Source organism: Rhinatrema bivittatum, chromosome 9, assembly GCF_901001135.1.
Source record: "Rhinatrema bivittatum chromosome 9, aRhiBiv1.1, whole genome shotgun sequence".
Classification (NCBI taxonomy): Eukaryota; Metazoa; Chordata; class Amphibia; order Gymnophiona; family Rhinatrematidae; genus Rhinatrema; species Rhinatrema bivittatum.
In genome coordinates, this window is record NC_042623.1 from 712,791 (window position 1) to 732,116 (window position 19,326).

A 19,326-nucleotide genomic window follows, 5' to 3' on the forward strand; every position below is an offset into this window, starting at 1 on the left:
GATAAAGGGGATGGAGCAGCTCCCCTATGAGGAAAGGCTGAAGAGGTTAGGGCTGTTCAGCTTGGAGAAGAGACGGCTGAGGGGGGATATGATAGAGGTGTTTAAGATCATGAGAGGTCTTGAACGAGTAGATGTGAATCGGTTATTTACTCTTTTGGATAATAGAAAGACTAGGGGGCATTCCATGAAGTTAGCAAGTAGCACATTTAAGACTAATCGGAGAAAATTTGTTTTCACTCAACGTACAATAAAGCTCTGGAATTTGTTGCCAGAGGATGTGGTTAGTGCAGTTAGTGTAGCTGGGTTCAAAAAAGGTTTGGATAAGTTCTTGGAGGAGAAGTCCATTAACAGCTATTATCAAGTTTACTTAGGGAATAGCCACTGCTATTACTGGCATCAGTAGCATGGGATCTTCTTAGTGTTTGGGTAATTGCCAGGTTCTTGTGGCCTGGTTTTGGCCTCTGTTGGAAACAGTATGCTGGACTTGATGGACCCTTGGTCTGACTCAGCATGGCAATTTCTTATGTTCTTATGCCCCATTGAAATCTTTCATAGTTTTTGTCTTCACCACCTCCTCAGGAAGGGCATTCCAGGCATCCATCTGTGAAGAAATATTTCCTGACACTGGTTCTGAGTCTTCCTCCCTGGAAGCATGAACTAATGGTGCCATAGCCAAGAGTGGAACCAAGAGCTACCCTGCACACTGTGGCAGTTACAACCCTAACAGCAATGGTATGTCTGTAAAAGGTTTCCAAGGTCACCCCTGGAGTAACCTGAACAGAGCAGTGGTTACAATCCTACGGCTAATGCTTCCAAGAAGGCGGTATGGTAACCTGCGTGGAATGGTGCAATAGAAAGACTGCAGTGGGATGCCAAGAACATCTTTAGGGTAACCTGCGTGGAATGGTGCAATAGAAAGACTGTAGTGGGATGCCAAGAACATCTTTAGGGTGACCTGCGTGGAGTGGTGCAATAGAAAGACTGCAGTGGATGCCAAGAACATCTTTAGGGTAACCTGCGTGGAGTGTTGCAATAGAAAGACTGCAGTGGATGCCAAGAACATCTTTAGGGTGACCTGCGTGGAATGGTGCAATAGAAAGACTGCAGTGGGATGCCAAGGACATCTTTAGGGTGACCTGCGTGGAATGGTGCAATAGAAAGACTGCAGTGGGATGCCAAGAACATCTTTAGGGTAACCTGCGTGGAATGGTGGTGCAATAGAAAGACTGCAGTGGGATGCCAAGAACATCTTTAGGGTGACCTGCGTGGAATGGTGCAATAGAAAGACTGCAGTGGGATGCCAAGAACATCTTTAGGGTGACCTGCGTGGAATGGTGCAATAGAAAGACTGCAGTGGGATGCCAAGAACATCTTTAGGGTAACCTGCGTGGAATGGTGCAATAGAAAGACTGCAGTGGGATGCCAAGAACATCTTTAGGGTGACCTGCGTGGAATGGTGCAATAGAAAGACTGCAGTGGGATGCCAAGAACATCTTTAGGGTGACCTGCGTGGAATGGTGCAATAGAAAGACTGCAGTGGGATGCCAAGAACATCTTTAGGGTAACCTGCGTGGAATGGTGCAATAGAAAGACTGCAGTGGGATGCCAAGAACATCTTTAGGGTGACCTGCGTGGAATGGTGCAATAGAAAGACTGCAGTGGGATGCCAAGAACATCTTTAGGGTGACCTGCGTGGAATGGTGCAATAGAAAGACTGCAGTGGGATGCCAAGAACATCTTTAGGGTGACCTGCGTGGAATGGTGCAATAGAAAGACTGCAGTGGGATGCCAAGAACATCTTTAGGGTGACCTGCGTGGAATGGTGCAATAGAAAGACTGCAGTGGGATGCCAAGAACATCTTTAGGGTGACCTGCGTGGAATGGTGCAATAGAAAGACTGCAGTGGGATGCCAAGAACATCTTTAGGGTGACCTGCGTGGAATGGTGCAATAGAAAGACTGCAGTGGGATGCCAAGAACATCTTTAGGGTGACCTGCGTGGAATGGTTGCAATAGAAAGACTGCAGTGGGATGCCAAGAACATCTTTAGGGTAACCTGCGTGGAATGGTGCAATAGAAAGACTGCAGTGGGATGCCAAGAACATCTTTAGGGTAACCTGCGTAGAGTGGTGCGATAGAAAGACTGCAGTGGGATGCCAAGAACATCTTTAGGGTAACCTGCGTAGAGTGGTGCAATAGAAAGACTGCAGTGGGATGCCAAGAACATCTTTAGGGTGACCTGCGTGGAATGGTGGTGCAATAGAAAGACTGCAGTGGGATGCCGAGAACATCTTTAGGGTAACCTGCGTGGAATGGTGGTGCAATAGAAAGACTGCAGTGGGATGCCAAAAACATCTTTAGGGTGACCTGCGTGGAATGGTGCAATAGAAAGACTGCAGTGGGATGCCAAGAACATCTTTAGGGTGACCTGCGTGGAATGGTGCAATAGAAAGACTGCAGTGGGATGCCAAGAACATCTTTAGGGTAACCTGCGTGGAATGGTGCAATAGAAAGACTGCAGTGGGATGCCAAGAACATCTTTAGGGTGACCTGCGTGGAATGGTGCAATAGAAAGACTGCAGTGGGATGCCAAGAACATCTTTAGGGTGACCTGCGTGGAATGGTTGCAATAGAAAGACTGCAGTGGGATGCCAAGAACATCTTTAGGGTAACCTGCGTGGAATGGTGCAATAGAAAGACTGCAGTGGGATGCCAAGAACATCTTTAGGGTGACCTGCGTGGAATGGTGCAATAGAAAGACTGCAGTGGGATGCCAAGAACATCTTTAGGGTAACCTGCGTGGAATGGTGCAATAGAAAGACTGCAGTGGGATGCCAAGAACATCTTTAGGGTGACCTGCGTGGAATGGTGCAATAGAAAGACTGCAGTGGGATGCCAAGAACATCTTTAGGGTGACCTGCGTGGAATGGTGCAATAGAAAGACTGCAGTGGGATGCCAAGAACATCTTTAGGGTGACCTGCGTGGAATGGTGCAATAGAAAGACTGCAGTGGGATGCCAAGAACATCTTTAGGGTAACCTGCGTGGAATGGTGCAATAGAAAGACTGCAGTGGGATGCCAAGAACATCTTTAGGGTAACCTGCGTAGAGTGGTGCGATAGAAAGACTGCAGTGGGATGCCAAGAACATCTTTAGGGTAACCTGCGTAGAGTGGTGCAATAGAAAGACTGCAGTGGGATGCCAAGAACATCTTTAGGGTGACCTGCGTGGAATGGTGGTGCAATAGAAAGACTGCAGTGGGATGCCGAGAACATCTTTAGGGTAACCTGCGTGGAATGGTGCAATAGAAAGGCTGCAGTGGGATGCCGAGAACATCTTTAGGGTGACCTGCGTGGAGTGGTGCAATAGAAAGACTGCAGTGGGATGCCAAGAACATCTTTAGGGTGACCTGCGTGGAATGGTGCAATAGAAAGACTGCAGTGGGATGCCAAGAACATCTTTAGGGTGACCTGCGTGGAATGGTGCAATAGAAAGACTGCAGTGGGATGCCAAGAACATCTTTAGGGTGACCTGCGTGGAATGGTGCAATAGAAAGACTGCAGTGGGATGCCAAGAACATCTTTAGGGTGACCTGCGTGGAATGGTGCAATAGAAAGACTGCAGTGGGATGCCAAGAACATCTTTAGGGTGACCTGCGTGGAATGGTGCAATAGAAAGACTGCAGTGGGATGCCAAGAACATCTTTAGGGTAACCTGTGTGGAATGGTGCAATAGAAAGACTGCAGTGGGATGCCAAGAACATCTTTAGGGTGACCTGCGTGGAATGGTGCAATAGAAAGACTGCAGTGGGATGCCAAGAACATCTTTAGGGTAACCTGCATGGAATGGTGCAATAGAAAGACTGCAGTGGGATGCCAAGAACATCTTTAGGGTAACCTGCGTGGAATGGTGCAATAGAAAGACTGCAGTGGGATGCCAAGAACATCTTTAGGGTAACCTGCGTGGAGCTGCCGTTATACTCCTAACAGCAGTGGGTTGGCTGCTTCAGGCTTCCAAGAGGGCATGGAGTCACCATGGTTAAAATCCAAATTTTAAGGACCAGAGGGAAAGCAGATGTTTTGGTAGATGTGGGGATTATTACAAAACTTGGTAAGAAGACATGGAAAGGGACCTGGAAGTTAGATTTAGAGTTGATGTTATAAGAATGATGAAGGAAACTGACATGAACTGAAATGGCCTTCCAGTGGAGGCCTGCCTGAGTATGCTTAGGACTGATATGAGGGGAGTGGTAGGAAAGGTCTTGTAAAAGACATGGGAGCTGGTTCTGGATTAAGTATGGCAATTTATAGCCAAAGTAGAAGAATCCCAACTGGACAGAGTGTCATCATTTACCTTGTGCTACTATGTACATTAACTGATAATTTATGCTCTGTCTCTGTGTCCTATTTAGAGGATAGCATCTTAAAATATTTGGAACATAATGGGTTAGGCTTATTGGTAATATAAAATAAAATTGTAGAAAGGCCTTTGAAACATTTTGGTCGATGATATTTTCCAGTAGAAGCAACTGGCATGAATATTTCAGATAATACAGTAATGTAGGAATTTCTAGGGGATTTACACTCTGTGCTCTAGCCAATCAAATGTCTCTGTGTTAAACTGAAACTGAACCATTTATTTATCTTATAATACAGAAAACCAAGCATTATAAAAGTTCAATATATTGTAGCTTAAAATGGAATAACCAAGCAAAACATTTACTTAATCACAGACAGAGTCTCAGTCTTTGGCTGCTTTTCAACAAATACCAATGGTTTTTGTTTCTTCCACCAACTAAAACTACTTATGGAAAAATATTCTAACATAACTGGCAACCCTATCTGTTTGCTAAAGAGGATTTCGGTGTAACCAGAGCACAATGAAAACAATCTTTCCTGAAGCACTTTTTCCTGCATTGCAAATAAGTAGATATTAATGGGATCCTGAGGATTATTTTTCATAAAGGACTTTGGTCCCTGTGATGCAGTGCATGCCCCATGTGATTCTTGCATTATACGTCCTGCTGCTACTCTGCCTCTGCTTCTGCCGACTCTCATTCCCTTTACTTTTAAAATATAAGCACAGGACTAACTTGACAAGGGATCAGAACACAGAACAAAATAAAAATTGCATTTGAAAAATAATAAAGAAATCATTAGTTAAAAGGCTTATTCAAGTGCTGAATGAAGGGGGATTGTGAGCAGGACATGAAACCAGAGCACATCAGTTAATGAGAATTCACACTGACTCAGCAGCACTGGTCACAACAGATTTTAAATCAATGCAGACTTTTAACTGACTAGATCCTAAAAGACACAGCTGCTATTCTGAAATTTAATTACACATTTGCTAGGATATCTTAGTAACATCTCAGACTAAGGGTCCTGCCATACAGAGAGAAATTCTTCTCTTCCCTCCTGCATAGTCAGGAAAGATGCACATCTTTCGGCCAAGAAATAGTCTGTCATTGGCAATAATATAAGCACATTATTAAATTCTGTCACCAGTGGGTCTCACTGCTACATCTCTCCAAATACCCAGTGAGGACTGACCACTATCTGCTTCCTGGGTCCGAGATGAACCTGCAATTTTCCCCTTGGGAAGCTAACGAATGTTACTGATGGGTGGCACGCTGTTATGTTATTTATTTATTTGGATGTTTTATATAAGATCACTACAGCATTGGCATTCAAATACATGGTCAATGATCATGTGCTTTGTGTTAGTGTTTACCTTTCTGATTCAACATCTCAGCATTTACACAATTTAGTTCATAGTTACTAATTTACTAATACCAAAACTTCCACAAGGTACTTCTTAAAGATGCCTCTAGTTGAAACTATAGAAGGAAAATTCAGAAGACATAGGTTGAGGTATTTGGACTAATTTTCAAAATGTTCCATTGTCTTATGTATCAGCCAGGCCCTTATCCTGAATAAGGGATAATTAAAATATAAAAAACCTCAAACTCTTGCTCTAAACTAATCAATTTGTCAGAGTATTCTTGCAGTGTTATCCTAAAATTGGTGCTCTGAATACACCAAGGAGATAAAACGTTGGAAACATATTGAGCACGGTTAAGTAATGACTTCTCCAATATGGTTAGGACAGACCAGATATAATCTAGAGCATTGGTGGCAGGGGGGCAGGGAGAGAAAGTGATTTTTTTGCTGAGAACGCTGATGAGGACAGACAAACAGAATTTAAGCTACAGAAGATTCTCAGGCTAACTTTAAAACAAGTGCGCCCATACATACACTGACATTGTAATTCATGTGCACTTGTGCGTGCATATTAAAATACGCCTACCACACAGAAGTATGCTCCTAATTTTAAGCAAATGTATTTCATGTATTTTCCTTAGGACTTTGTTGGCTTTAATGCATGTAGGTAAGCAGATTTTAAAACATGCTCGCATGAAGAACAGTCCCAGTTTTTCCAATTAGTCTACCAGCTTCCCAGTAAATCTTGAGGTCATCCAGATGCTTCTGGTTCTTCATCCTGCACTTCCCCCAGTTGAACAGAACCCCTTACTATGTCATGTTAGACCTAAAACGTGATTTCTGCAGACTTCCTCCTTATCAGAAGCAGAAGTAGATATACACGGCTAACAAGCCGACTCAGCCTGCAGCCTCCAGTTTAAAGATATGGAGCTATGCGCACTGCAACCTCTGGTTTAAAGATATGGAGTTATGTTCACTATGGCCTCCAGTTTAAAGATAAGGAGTTACGCACACCACAGTCTCCAGTTTAAAGATAAGGAGTTACGCACACTGCAGTCTCCAGTTTAAAGATAAGGAGTTACGCACACTGCGGTCTCCAGTTTAAAGATAAGGAGTTACGCACACTGCGGTCTCCAGTTTAAAGATAAGGAGTTACGCACACTGCGGTCTCCAGTTTAAAGATAAGGAGTTACGCACACTATGGTCTCCAGTTTAAAGATAAGGAGTTACGCACACCACAATCTCCAGTTTAAAGATAAGGAGTTACGCACACTATGGTCTCCAGTTTAAAGATAAGGAGTTACGCACACTGTGGTCTCCAGTTTAAAGATAAGGAGTTACGCACACCACAATCTCCAGTTTAAAGATAAGGAGTTACACACACTGCGGTCTCCAGTTTAAAGATAAGGAGTTACACACACTATGGTCTCCAGTTTAAAGATAAGGAGTTACGCACACCACAATCTCCAGTTTAAAGATAAGGAGTTACGCACACTGTGGTCTCCAGTTTAAAGATAAGGAGTTACGCACACTGTGGTCTCCAGTTTAAAGATAAGGAGTTACGCACACTATGGTCTCCAGTTTAAAGATAAGGAGTTACGCACACCACAATCTCCAGTTTAAAGAGAAGGAGTTACGCACACTATGGTCTCCAGTTTAAAGATAAGGAGTTACGCACACCACAATCTCCAGTTTAAAGAGAAGGAGTTACGCACACTATGGTCTCCAGTTTAAAGATAAGGAGTTACGCACACTATGGTCTCCAGTTTAAAGAGAAGGAGTTACGCACACTGTGGTCTCCAGTTTAAAGATAAGGAGTTACGCACACTGTGGTTTCCAGTTTAAAGATAAGGAGTTACGCACACTGTGGTCTCCAGTTTAAAGAGAAGGAGTTACACACACTATGGTCTCCAGTTTAAAGATAAGGAGTTACGCACACCACAATCTCCAGTTTAAAGATAAGGAGTTACGCACACTGTGGTCTCCAGTTTAAAGATAAGGAGTTACGCACACCACAATCTCCAGTTTAAAGATAAGGAGTTACGCACACTATGGTCTCCAGTTTAAAGATAAGGAGTTACGCACATTGCAGTCTCCAATTTAAAGATAAGGAGTTACGCACACTGTGGTCTCCAGTTTAAAGATAAGGAGTTACGCACATTGCAGTCTCCAATTTAAAGATAAGGAGTTACGCACACTATGGTCTCCAGTTTAAAGATAAGGAGTTACGCACACTATGGTCTCCAGTTTAAAGATAAGGAGTTACGCACACCACAATCTCCAGTTTAAAGAGAAGGAGTTACGCACACTATGGTCTCCAGTTTAAAGATAAGGAGTTACGCACACTATGGTCTCCAGTTTAAAGAGAAGGAGTTACGCACACTGTGGTCTCCAGTTTAAAGATAAGGAGTTACGCACACTGTGGTTTCCAGTTTAAAGATAAGGAGTTACGCACACTGTGGTCTCCAGTTTAAAGAGAAGGAGTTACGCACACTATGGTCTCCAGTTTAAAGATAAGGAGTTACGCTCACTACAGCCTCCAGTTTAAAGAGAAGGAGTTACGCTCACTACAGCCTCCAGTTTAAAGAGAAGGAGTTACGCTCACTACAGCCTCCAGTTTAAAGAGAAGGAGTTACATGCACTGCATCTCCAGTTTAAAGATAAGGAGTTACACACACTGCAGGCTACAATTTAAAGATATGGAGTGTTATGATCACTGCGGCCTCTGTTTTTTTTTATTTTTAATTTATTTATTGGCATTTATAAATCAAAGCATACATTACAATACTTTCTAATGAGTCTTAAATGGAAATAACAAAGAAATAACATGCAGAAACAATATATAATCAACAAATGTTTGTTAGCCATTATGAAATAAGAAAATAAGAAGGGAAGAAAAGGAAAAGAAGGAGATTATAAGGAAACTATAAAGTAAAGGCCATAGCATTAAGTAATCCTCCTGCTTGAACTACATACAAGCTATAAGGATCAGCTACTAGGGAACTGGAGAAGATGTTACAACCTTCCTAGCATCAAGAAAAGATCTAAGCTGTTCAGGAGAGAAGAAAATATAACTAACAGAATGATAAGTAAAACAACATTTACAGGGACAGCGAAGAATAAATCTAGTACCTATTCCCAATACCTCCTGTCTCAAAAGAAGAAAACCTCTTTTCTGCTCCTGAGTAATCCTAGAAAGGTCAGGAAAAATACGAATAGTCTGCCCATGAAAATTAGAATTAAGGTTATGAAAATATACGGGCATTATCTTCCTCAGATCCCCCTCAGAAACAAAGGAAACAAGTAGGGTGGCATGATCTATAATCTCAAAAGCTGATGATTCAGTAAGTTGAGTAGCATTTAAAGAGGGAAAAAGAATAGAACTAGAAGAAGAAGGCAAGAAAAAAATCTTTATTAATAGAAGGAAGAGAGTCCGATGGAATTTTTAAGATGTCCATAAAGTATCTCCATAAAATCATAATAGGAAGTTTCCCCATAACTTTAGGAAATTGCAAAAAATGGAGATTCAAACAATGTGAGGAATTTTCTAAGAACTCGACCCTTCTGGAAATAGTATTCCATTCTTAAACTAATTAAGCCTGAATAGTAGTCATCTTATACAAATCTTTCTGAATTAAAGAGAGTTTAGTCTCATGATCACCCAACTTAGTCTCATGAATGCTCACCATGGGATCTAATTTCTCCACAAAGGAGTCCAAGTTAGAAGTAGAAATAGCCAGAGCCTGGCCAACTTGAGACATCAGCGCCCATAGAGAATCTAAAGTTACTTCTGCAGGCTTCTTAGGGGAGAAAAACACTCCGTCGATGGTGAGAACAAGGAATTACCATAATCTGAAGGTACAGGCAGGGAAGTTGCCCCCAAATTTTCCAAGGAAATTATCGAGGAAGCCAGCACTGGAGTCATTTCCTGCCCTCCTGAAGATGAAGTGCTGGATGTGAGACCTTTGGCGTCCCCCTCCCATGCCAGCAACAGTCCGTCGTCAGAAAGGAATCACTTCCAGGAGCCAGAAGAGAAGCTTGCGGGCGGGGGCTGAGGGAAACCTCCTCCCTAGGAGAGATCAGTGCTCCTCTGTTGACTATCACGCTGGGACTTCCACCACCTGATCCAGGTGCAGGATACGTGAATGAGGTGATGAGTTGCTGTCCTTCAAGATAAGAGGTCTCCGAGGGGTAGACCCTTATCTTCCCTTTACATTTGGGAGCCATAAAAAGCGATAAAGGGGGAAGAAAAGCAACGGACAGGAACAGCAGAAGTCGGCGTCTCAATCAAGCAGCCATCTTGCCCCCTGTCCTCCAGTTTAAAAATAGGGAGTTATGTGCACTGCAGCCTCCAGTTTAAAGATATGGAGTTACACGCACTGCGACCTCCAGTTTAACAATATGGAGCTACAAGTGTAACTGTTGGCCCCACCCCGGAACACCCATGCCCCACCCTTTCTAAGCTCCCACACGTGATTTTTGTGTGAGCAATGCTTTAAAATTGACCCCTAAGTCTGATAATGGGTAAGGAGAACAATGTTCCTTTGTGTTTGTTTCAAAGTGTTTGTTCATTTTTATGTGGTGAAGTCCTAAATTCCTGACACTTTGCCATTAGTAAAATGTATTTAAACTTTCTCCCAGAATTCTCATTTAACCTCTTCTTTTGGTTATATTGGAATTATGATTGTATAGAACAGGATGGCATGGTTTTGCCTATTCCTATAATTAAGTGGGTGGAGAGATGATCTCTGGAGAGTTGTGTGCCCTGTGCAAATATAAGTCTGAGCTCCAAGTGGAAGAGGGCATTTTTCCTGGGGAGATTCTTGGTGATTCTGAGTGAAGAGTCTTAGAAATCCTTGAAGGACTGCTGGTTATTCCATTCCAGAAGGGACATCCTTTGCAATGGATGCAGTTGTGCCAAAAGGAACACTCCAGCCTAGTGGTACTTGGGAAGAGCTATGGACCTGAGCCACATATGGGAAATCCTTTGTCCTTCTATGGAAACTTTTTCCTCTGAAGAATTCAGTGAATTTGTGTAAGTACTGATGAGATTATGGTATCCACTATGGAACAGGATCAATTCAGGCTTCAGTTGAGATCTACGGAAGAATCCATTGAGGAAGTTCAAATTTGAAAAATTCTGTCACAATGAAGGTTTGTTTACCCTTGGATGTCTAAAAATAATACCACCAAAACGTCCAAACATGTCACATTTGACTCCAGTGGAAACGATTCATCCGGTGATGATGACACAGTACTCGTCAACAAAGAACCGATAATTCATCTATGGCCAAATCAACATCATCTTTTTTAGGACAAAACATACAGGGGTCTCGCCGCCCATACAACAATCGATACAACCGTTATCCGTCTTCACAAAACCAGGACCATTTCGACCCAGCAACTCGAGTGACTTGCTCACAGTTTGCAAAGAATCCCTATTTCTAAATCTTTCTTCATTTAATCTTACATGATTCCAGCTTACAGTATCTTTTGTCCCAACCCCTCGAGCTGATCCTTTTTCTTTACAAGTTGCCTTTTTTTGTTTTGTTCGCACATTGAAGTTAAGGCAATTTTTTGTTTCTCTTCCCTCTAGCTGTGATCTGTCAATTATATTGAATCCATTTACCTGGACTCCTCCAGGTCCTGAAGAACCAGCAGTTTTTATCAACTGGTTTCCATAAGCCTTTTTTAAAATTTATCACGCTCAGAAAAAATAGCCCTTCAAGAGCTACACTCCGTGAAAGATTTGATAATAAAACCTGCGGATAAAGGAGGCAAAATTATTCTACAAGAGATATCTCGTCAACTGGATGACACACATTTTTACAACCCACTTGCCCAAGATCCCACTAATGCTCTACAGAAGACCATCATTGAATTGGTTGACAGTGGAACCAAATCTGTTTTTCTGACCACAAAAGAGGCAAAGTTTTTGGTTAAAACTCATCCACAAGTTACTGTCTTCTATACATTGCCTAAAATACACAAAAATTTACAACACCCACCGGGTCGTCCAATAATTTCCAGCTGTGGATCTTTATTTGAACCCCTTTCGCGGTTTATTGATTGGTTTCTGGCACCCTTTGTTCCGCAAATATCTTCCTACATTAGAGACTCCTCTGACATGGTGACTTTTTTTAGAACAATTGAAGATTGATACCTCTGATGTAAAACTGGCTACCCTAGATGTTGAGGCACTTTACACCTCAATTCCTCAAGATGAAATGATTGAGATTACAAATATGTTTTTTGAAAGAAGATCACGACCACACCACATTCCCAGTCATTTTCTACTACAACTATTATAGATTGCCTTAAAGGAAAATGTTTTTTGCATTTGATCACAAATTCTTTCAATAAATTCGAGGGACTGCTATGGGGGCCACTATGGCCTCTGATTTAGCAAATCTATATATGAATATCTTTGAGGAACAATGGCGTACTCATCATCCTTTCCAAAATCAATTAATCACCTGGAAATGCTACATTGATGACATTTTCGTCTTATGGAGAGGCACTGCAGAAAGCTTTGGGGTAGATTTTCAAAAAACGCGAATAGGCGTACTTTTGCTGGCGCATCAGGCGCCAGCAAAAGTACGCTGGATTTTAGTAGATACGCGCGGAGCCGCGCGTATCCACTAAAATCCTGGATCGGCGCGCGCAAGGCTATGAATTCTGTATAGCTGGCGCGCGCCGAGCCGCGCAGCCTACCCCCGTTCCCTCCAAGGCCGCTCCGAAATCGGAGCGGCCTTGGAGGGAATCCTCTAACGCCCTCCCCTCCCCTCCCCCTCCCTTCCTCTACCTAACCCACCTGCCCGGCCCTGTCTCCACCCCCCCCCTTACCTTTCTCCGGGGATTTACGCCTCCCAGAGGGAGAAGTAAATCCCCGCACGCCAGCGGGCCTGTTGCGCGCCGGGACGCGACCTGGGGGCGGGTACGGAGGGCACGGCCACGCCCCCGGACCGCCCCGGGCCGTAGCCACGCCCCCGTACCCACCCCCAAAACGCTGCCGACACGTCCCCTAAACGCCGCGACGACCAGGCCCGCCCCCCAGACACGCCCCCGACACGCCCCCCTCGGAGAACCCCGGGACTTACGCGAGTCCTGGGGCTCTGCGCGCGCCGGTAGGCCTATGTAAAATAGGCTCACCGGCGCGCAGGGCCCTGCTCCCCTAAATCCGCCCGGTTTTGGGCGGATTTAGGCGAGCAGGGCTCTGAAAATCCGCCCCTCTGGGTTTTTTTTTTAACTGGCTGAACACTTGCAATTCCAATTTGAAATTCACAGCGGACATTCAATGCAAATCAATCTCTTTTTTGGATATCAAAAATTACAATGACTGATGTGGGGTTTATTACTTTCCATTTTTCATAAACCAGTAATGCTCAAATACATATCTGCATTTTGAAAGTGCCCACCCTCGGACTTTCAAGGCTAATCTTCCAGTTAGCCAATTTATTCGCCTAAGACGGTTATGCACCACAACTGCAGATTTTGAGATCCAATCAAAAATTTTATCAGAATGCTTTTCACATTGAGGATACCCACGTTCATATATTCACAAAGTTTATTTACGTGTGAAATTTGCACAATGCAAATGGCTTTTTCTCCCACGTTCCATTGAGGACTCATCAAAATACACATGCATTCTTCCTTACTCTTCAGAAGTTCATCTAATTCACAAATTTATTTTTAAAAATTGGCATATTTTACAGATGCAAGATGTTTTTCAGTCTCCCCCTTGGACTACATTTTCTCGAGCTACCAATTTAAGAAATGTTCTGGTTCATTCAGATTTCTCGAGTTCCTCATCCCGTGACACAGTGGTTATAGGATCACATCAGCCCTGCAATAACTGTTCAGTATGTGCAGCTTCTATGTCTGTAACAGGTATGGTTGTTTTAAAGATGGGCTATTCTATCCACCTGAAATATACAACTTCTTGCCTATCAACAATGGTAATCTACCTTATCAAATGCCCTTGTAATCTCCTGTACATTGGAAAGACTAAGCATCTTTTAAAGACTCGGATGATCGAACATTGATCCAACATCAAGCATGCTCGAGTAGATGAACCCCTAGTGTCACATTGCATACAACTGGGACATCATTTCAAAGATCTTTCTTTTTGTGCCATTGATCATATACCTGAACAGGCGAGGGGGTGATCGAGAATTATTGCTTTTGAAATCTGAACAACGGTGGATATACAGACTTGAAACTGTCACTCCGAATGGTCTTAATACTGAGCTGGACTTACATGTATTCTTGAGATAATAATTCTTTTCTTTCTGATGTTTTTCATTGTTGGTTCTCTTCATTTTTTCAGTATCATTACTGTCAATATTACTAGAACAATTGGTTGCTTATGTATGATTTGCATTTTAGTGACATCAAAGTCTTATATCACACGATATTTGGGTATTTAATGAGACGCTGACACTGGCTTCATTTCCTCTGTTCCTGTGAAGAGACTGCTGAGACGCCAAGTCCATTTTGAGATGGTAGCCTTGGTGTTAAGATAAGTACTTTTTGCCTCTATTATCAACATCATTACACTAAATGTATGTTCTAATATTACTCTTAGGCAAAGACTCTTCCTATAATGATTTTTGTATGCCCCTGATGAAGCATTGTTTATTTATTTGGCATTTTTATATACCGATATTCTTGTAACAAGTTACAAATCACCTCGGTTTACATTCAAACAATAAACTTTGCACAAGGATGCAATATATTGAACAGGGAGATCAAGACTTGGAGCTAAACAAACGGGGAAAAACAATTAGATAATTTGGTACGAGTATTACAGCTGAGGAACAAAAGATGGTATATCACTCCTCAGAGCGGCTTTCTTGTGATTTATTTCAACAGCGTTGCCTAATCTGAACCATAATGGTCATGTGATGTTTCCTTTCCACAGCTTTCAGCACAGGAATATTATTTTCAGGAAAAATCAGAGTAGATGTTTTAGGAGCAGAATGAAATTGCTTTTCCTTTTCTAAAGTTTGATACTGACAGTCACATGTTTATTAACTCCTTCAAAAAAGTGAAGCAGATTTGTGAGGCAAGACTTTGTTTGTGCATAAAAAGTTTGCCTGAAAAGGATATGGTATTCTGAACCCAGAGTTTAGGCAAAGACTCTTCCTATAATGATTTTTGTATGCCCCTGATGAAGCATTGTTGCGAAACACCGGCCGTGTAGGGCTGTTTTACAACAAACATTAAAGAGACTGCTGTTGATATACACTCTGTGGATCGAGCATATATCATAACTCCAAAAATTGAAAAATGATCACAGTTTTTATCAAAATAAAAATGAACTAAATGCCAACGACATTTTTTCTATACATATATATTTTTAAATTGGATTAATACAAATAAAAATGTTTTTGTGAAGGTGAATGATTAGAAGACCAGTTGGTTTCTTTTGAAACATACAATGTCAGGCTTGCTCACACCTTCACTTAGGCTTTAATTAATATATATATTTTGTGGGTCCCATTTTTGTTCTACAGGTAATTGAAATCTCCCATTATTACTGCACTACCAATTTGGTTAGCTTCCCCAATTTCTCTTAGCATTTCACTGTCTTTCTCATCATCTTGGCCAGGTGGATGGTAGTTTACTCCTATCACTATAGTCTTCCCCAACACACAAGGGATTTCTACCCATAAAGATTTGATTGTGCATTTAGTCTCATGCAGGATCTTTATCCTGTTGGATTCTATGCCATCCCAGACAGAGATTTCTTTTTTCCTTTTCTCCCTATGACTGGTACGGAGTTAAACCTAGGTTTGTTTGTGAGAGGGATTTTTTGTTAGTTAAAAAGAAATGTGTAAACAGGTGCAAGACTTTGAACAGAGCTACAGGCCTGTGGATGAGAGAGCATTTGCTGTGGGGTCGAGGAATCTGCAGACAAGGAGAAACATTGTTCCCTCAGTGGACGATTGCAAGAGGAATATGCACTAAACAAGTCTTTTGTGTTACTGTTGTTTTGGTGGCCTTTTTTTAAATTTCCCAGAGCAGATCCCCAGGAGGACTGCTACAGGTGGAGCTTTACCAAGGTGGACTATTTGCTAAGCCACACGGTTCTCTCCCCTGCCTGGACCCAAAAGACACTGTTGCTGGAATGTCCTGCAGATTGATACTGCTTATGGAAGTTTGGGGATGCCTACAGCCAAGGCTTGATCTACTCGGGTGACTACCTCGGGACACTACAAAATGAAAGGTTCCACAGTAGGAGTCACCAGTCAGGAAAAGGATCTGGGTGTCATTGTTAAAAATACATTGAAATCTTCTGCTCAGTGTGCAGCAGCAGCCAAGAAAGCAAATAGAATGCTAGGGATTATTAGGAAAGAAATGGAGAATAAAACAGAGAATATCATAATGCCTCTGTATCACTCCATGGTGCGACCTCATCTTGTGTTCATATATCACACACAAACAGAATGCTAGGGATTATTAGGAAAGGAATGGAGAATAAAACAGAGAATATCATAATGCCTCTGTATCACTCCATGGTGCATCCTCATCTTGTGTTCATATATCATACACAAACAGAATGCTGGGGATTATTAGGAAAGAAATGGAGAATAAAACAGAGAATATCATAATGCCTCTGTATCACTCCATGGTGCGACCTCATCTTGTGTTCATATATCACACACAAACAGAATGCTAGGGATTATTAGGAAAGGAATGGAGAATAAAACAGAGAATATCATAATGCCTGTGTATCACTCCATGGTGCATCCTCATCTTGTGTTCATATATCATACACAAACAGAATGCTGGGGATTATTAGGAAAGGAATGGAGAATAAAACAGAGAATATCATAATGTCTCTGTATCACTCCATGGTGCATCCTCATCTTGTGTTCATATATCATACACAAACAGAATGCTGGGGATTATTAGGAAAGGAATGGAGAATAAAACAGAGAATATCATAATGCCTCTGTATCACTCCATGGTGCATCCTCATCTTGTGTTCATATATCATACACACACAGAATGCTGGGGATTATTAGGAAAGAAATGGAGAATAAAACAGAGAATATCATAATGCCTCTGTATCACTCCATGGTGCATCCTCATCTTGTGTTCATATATCATACACACACAGAATGCTGGGGATTATTAGGAAAGAAATGGAGAATAAAACAGAGAATATCATAATGCCTCTGTATCACCCCATGGTGCGACCTCATTTTGAATATTGTGTGCAGTTCTGGTCACCAGATCTCAAGAAAGATTTAGCAGAATTAGAAAACGTACAGAGAAGGGCAACCAAAATGATAAAGGGGATGGAACAATTCCCCTATGAAGAAAGACTAAAGAGGTTAGGACTCTTTAGCTTGGAGAAGAGACAGCTGAGAAGAGATATGATAGAGGTCTATAAAATAATGAGTGGAGTAGAATGTGTAAACATTAATCAGTTATTTAATATTTTGAAAAGTACAAAGACAAGGGGACATACAATGAAGTTAATGGGTAATACATTTAAAACTAATAAGAAAAACTATTTTTCTACTCAATGCATAACTAAGCTCTGGAATTCATTGCCAGAGGATGTGGTGAAAGCTATCAGTGTATCTGTGTTTAAAAAGGTTTAGACAAGTTCCTGGAGGAAAAGTCCATTAACCATTATTAAGGTGGACTTGGTGAAATCCACTGCTTATTCTTGGGATAAGCAGCTTGGAATCTCTCTACCCCTTGGGATCCTGCCAGGTACTTGTGGCCTGGATTGGCCACTGTTGTAAACAGGATGCTGGGCTTGATGGACCTTTGGTCTGACGCAGTATGGCACATCTTATGTTCTTATGTAAGGATAGTCTAGTAAGAATACCAGATTGCTATGGTAAACACCCAAAAGTTATTATTTTCCACTGAAGCTCTGCTTTTAAACTCCGATTAATCTTGATTTCTTCCAGTGCTAAAAATTTACAATATTGGTCTGTATAGATAGATCTACACTTGTAGTTCTTGTGGAATAGAGATGTACATTTATTATTACTAACAAATACAAAACCTGAATGAAAAAAAAGGCCTTTTTTGTTTCAGTTTGTTTTAAACAAAATAAATTCCTTGTAGTGCCCAAAAGATTTTGTGTTATTCAGTTCAGGAAATAGCATGCACATTTCTGAATGTTCTGTGCTAATTGCAAACCATTTCCCAGAGCAAAAAAAAATGTTTCTGTGTATGCCCTTACTGTAGAGCTACAGTATTAATATACTTTATGAAGTGCATTGAGATGATGTACTTATGCTCTGAACTTAATAAAATTAGGAAAAAATAAGTAGAGCATTAGTCATCTGCATAATTTATAATGAATTACTACAACAGTACAAAATGATAATGAGCTCACCAGCATAAATATTACTCACAGTGCCTGGTCTTGGGAATGGAATTCTGCCCTGATATGGAATCAGCTGATGGTTGGGTCCATCCTTGTGTGCAAATGGTCCATTAAATACAGTCTGGATGTCAGACAGGTGATAAACACACACTGCTGAACCTTTAAATACTGAACTGTAAAAATAAGGAAACAGATTCAGTACAGTTACAAATTTTCATGTCATAAGAGTGTATAATCTTCACTGTACTGTTATAAACTGCAGACAGCTTTTGTCCCGTTCTCTGTCTATGAGAGAAAAGCAGGGACAGTAACTTTCTAATAGGCATGCATGCGCACATATACATATGTATATGGGCACGTGACAAGATATGTGACAATGTTCTATCCTGCATGTACATACATGCACATGTTATAACATAGCCCTTGTGCACATATGTGTGCTTCTAATTTTAAGCTTGTGCATGCACAGTGGCTTAAGTTGGTTTTGGGACCCACAAGTGAAGGAATTTCATAGCAGACATGCGTCCTGGTCATGACCAGTTTCACCAGTTTGCCCAGTATAGAGCTAGGTCCACCAAACCCTTCTGGCTGTTTAGCCTGCACACCCCTCAGTTAATGCAAACTCTTCAAATACTTCAGAGATGCCCAGCATAGTTTTGTTAAGACTTACACCTCCTCCATAGCAGAGATAAATTTGTACTCAAACATACCTGGGCATGCCCAGGTGCTTAGCTTCTTGTGTACTTATCTTTTGCCCCTGCCCCACAATGACCATGTCCCGCCCACATTCCACCCCTTTTTATCCCAATGCGAGATATTCGCACATTTGTACTTGAGCACGCATGTGGGTGGCTTATAAAATTTTACCAGGAGCCAATGTAATGCAGAGAGGGTTGGAGATATGATTGTATTTCTTTTGACCGGTTAAAACCCATGCTGAAGGGTTCTGTAAAAGCTGCAATAATCTCAGACGAGAAACAAAGAGCTACAGTAATGAATACTCAAGAATATGAATGTTTGTGGAACTGACCTAAAGTCTTTGGGTCCAGAAGAGGTTTCTACTATCTTAACATTCTTAGCTTACAGTATCCAGATTTCATCAAAGAGATGATAGAAAAATTCACCATAAGCCTATTATCCAGTAGAAATCTGAGATTACAGATATGTTTGGAAACTAGAATTTTATGGGCAGAAAAAATGAAAACAGGAATCTCATAGCTGTGTGCTTTCCCAAGTTAAACAGA

The 19,326-nt window shown here is 41.6% G+C and overlaps 1 protein-coding gene across 2 annotated transcripts in view; it reads right to left on the reverse strand.

Moving 5' to 3' along the window:
• Positions 1–19,326, reverse strand: part of SEMA3C (semaphorin 3C) — a 276,094-nt gene that overhangs the window by 63,520 nt on the left and 193,248 nt on the right. For both annotated transcript variants that reach the window (XM_029616209.1, XM_029616208.1), the window contains one exon: positions 18,111–18,255. In XM_029616209.1, coding sequence (XP_029472069.1) covers positions 18,111–18,255 — 145 coding nt within the window. The remainder of the gene's footprint in view (positions 1–18,110; positions 18,256–19,326) is intronic.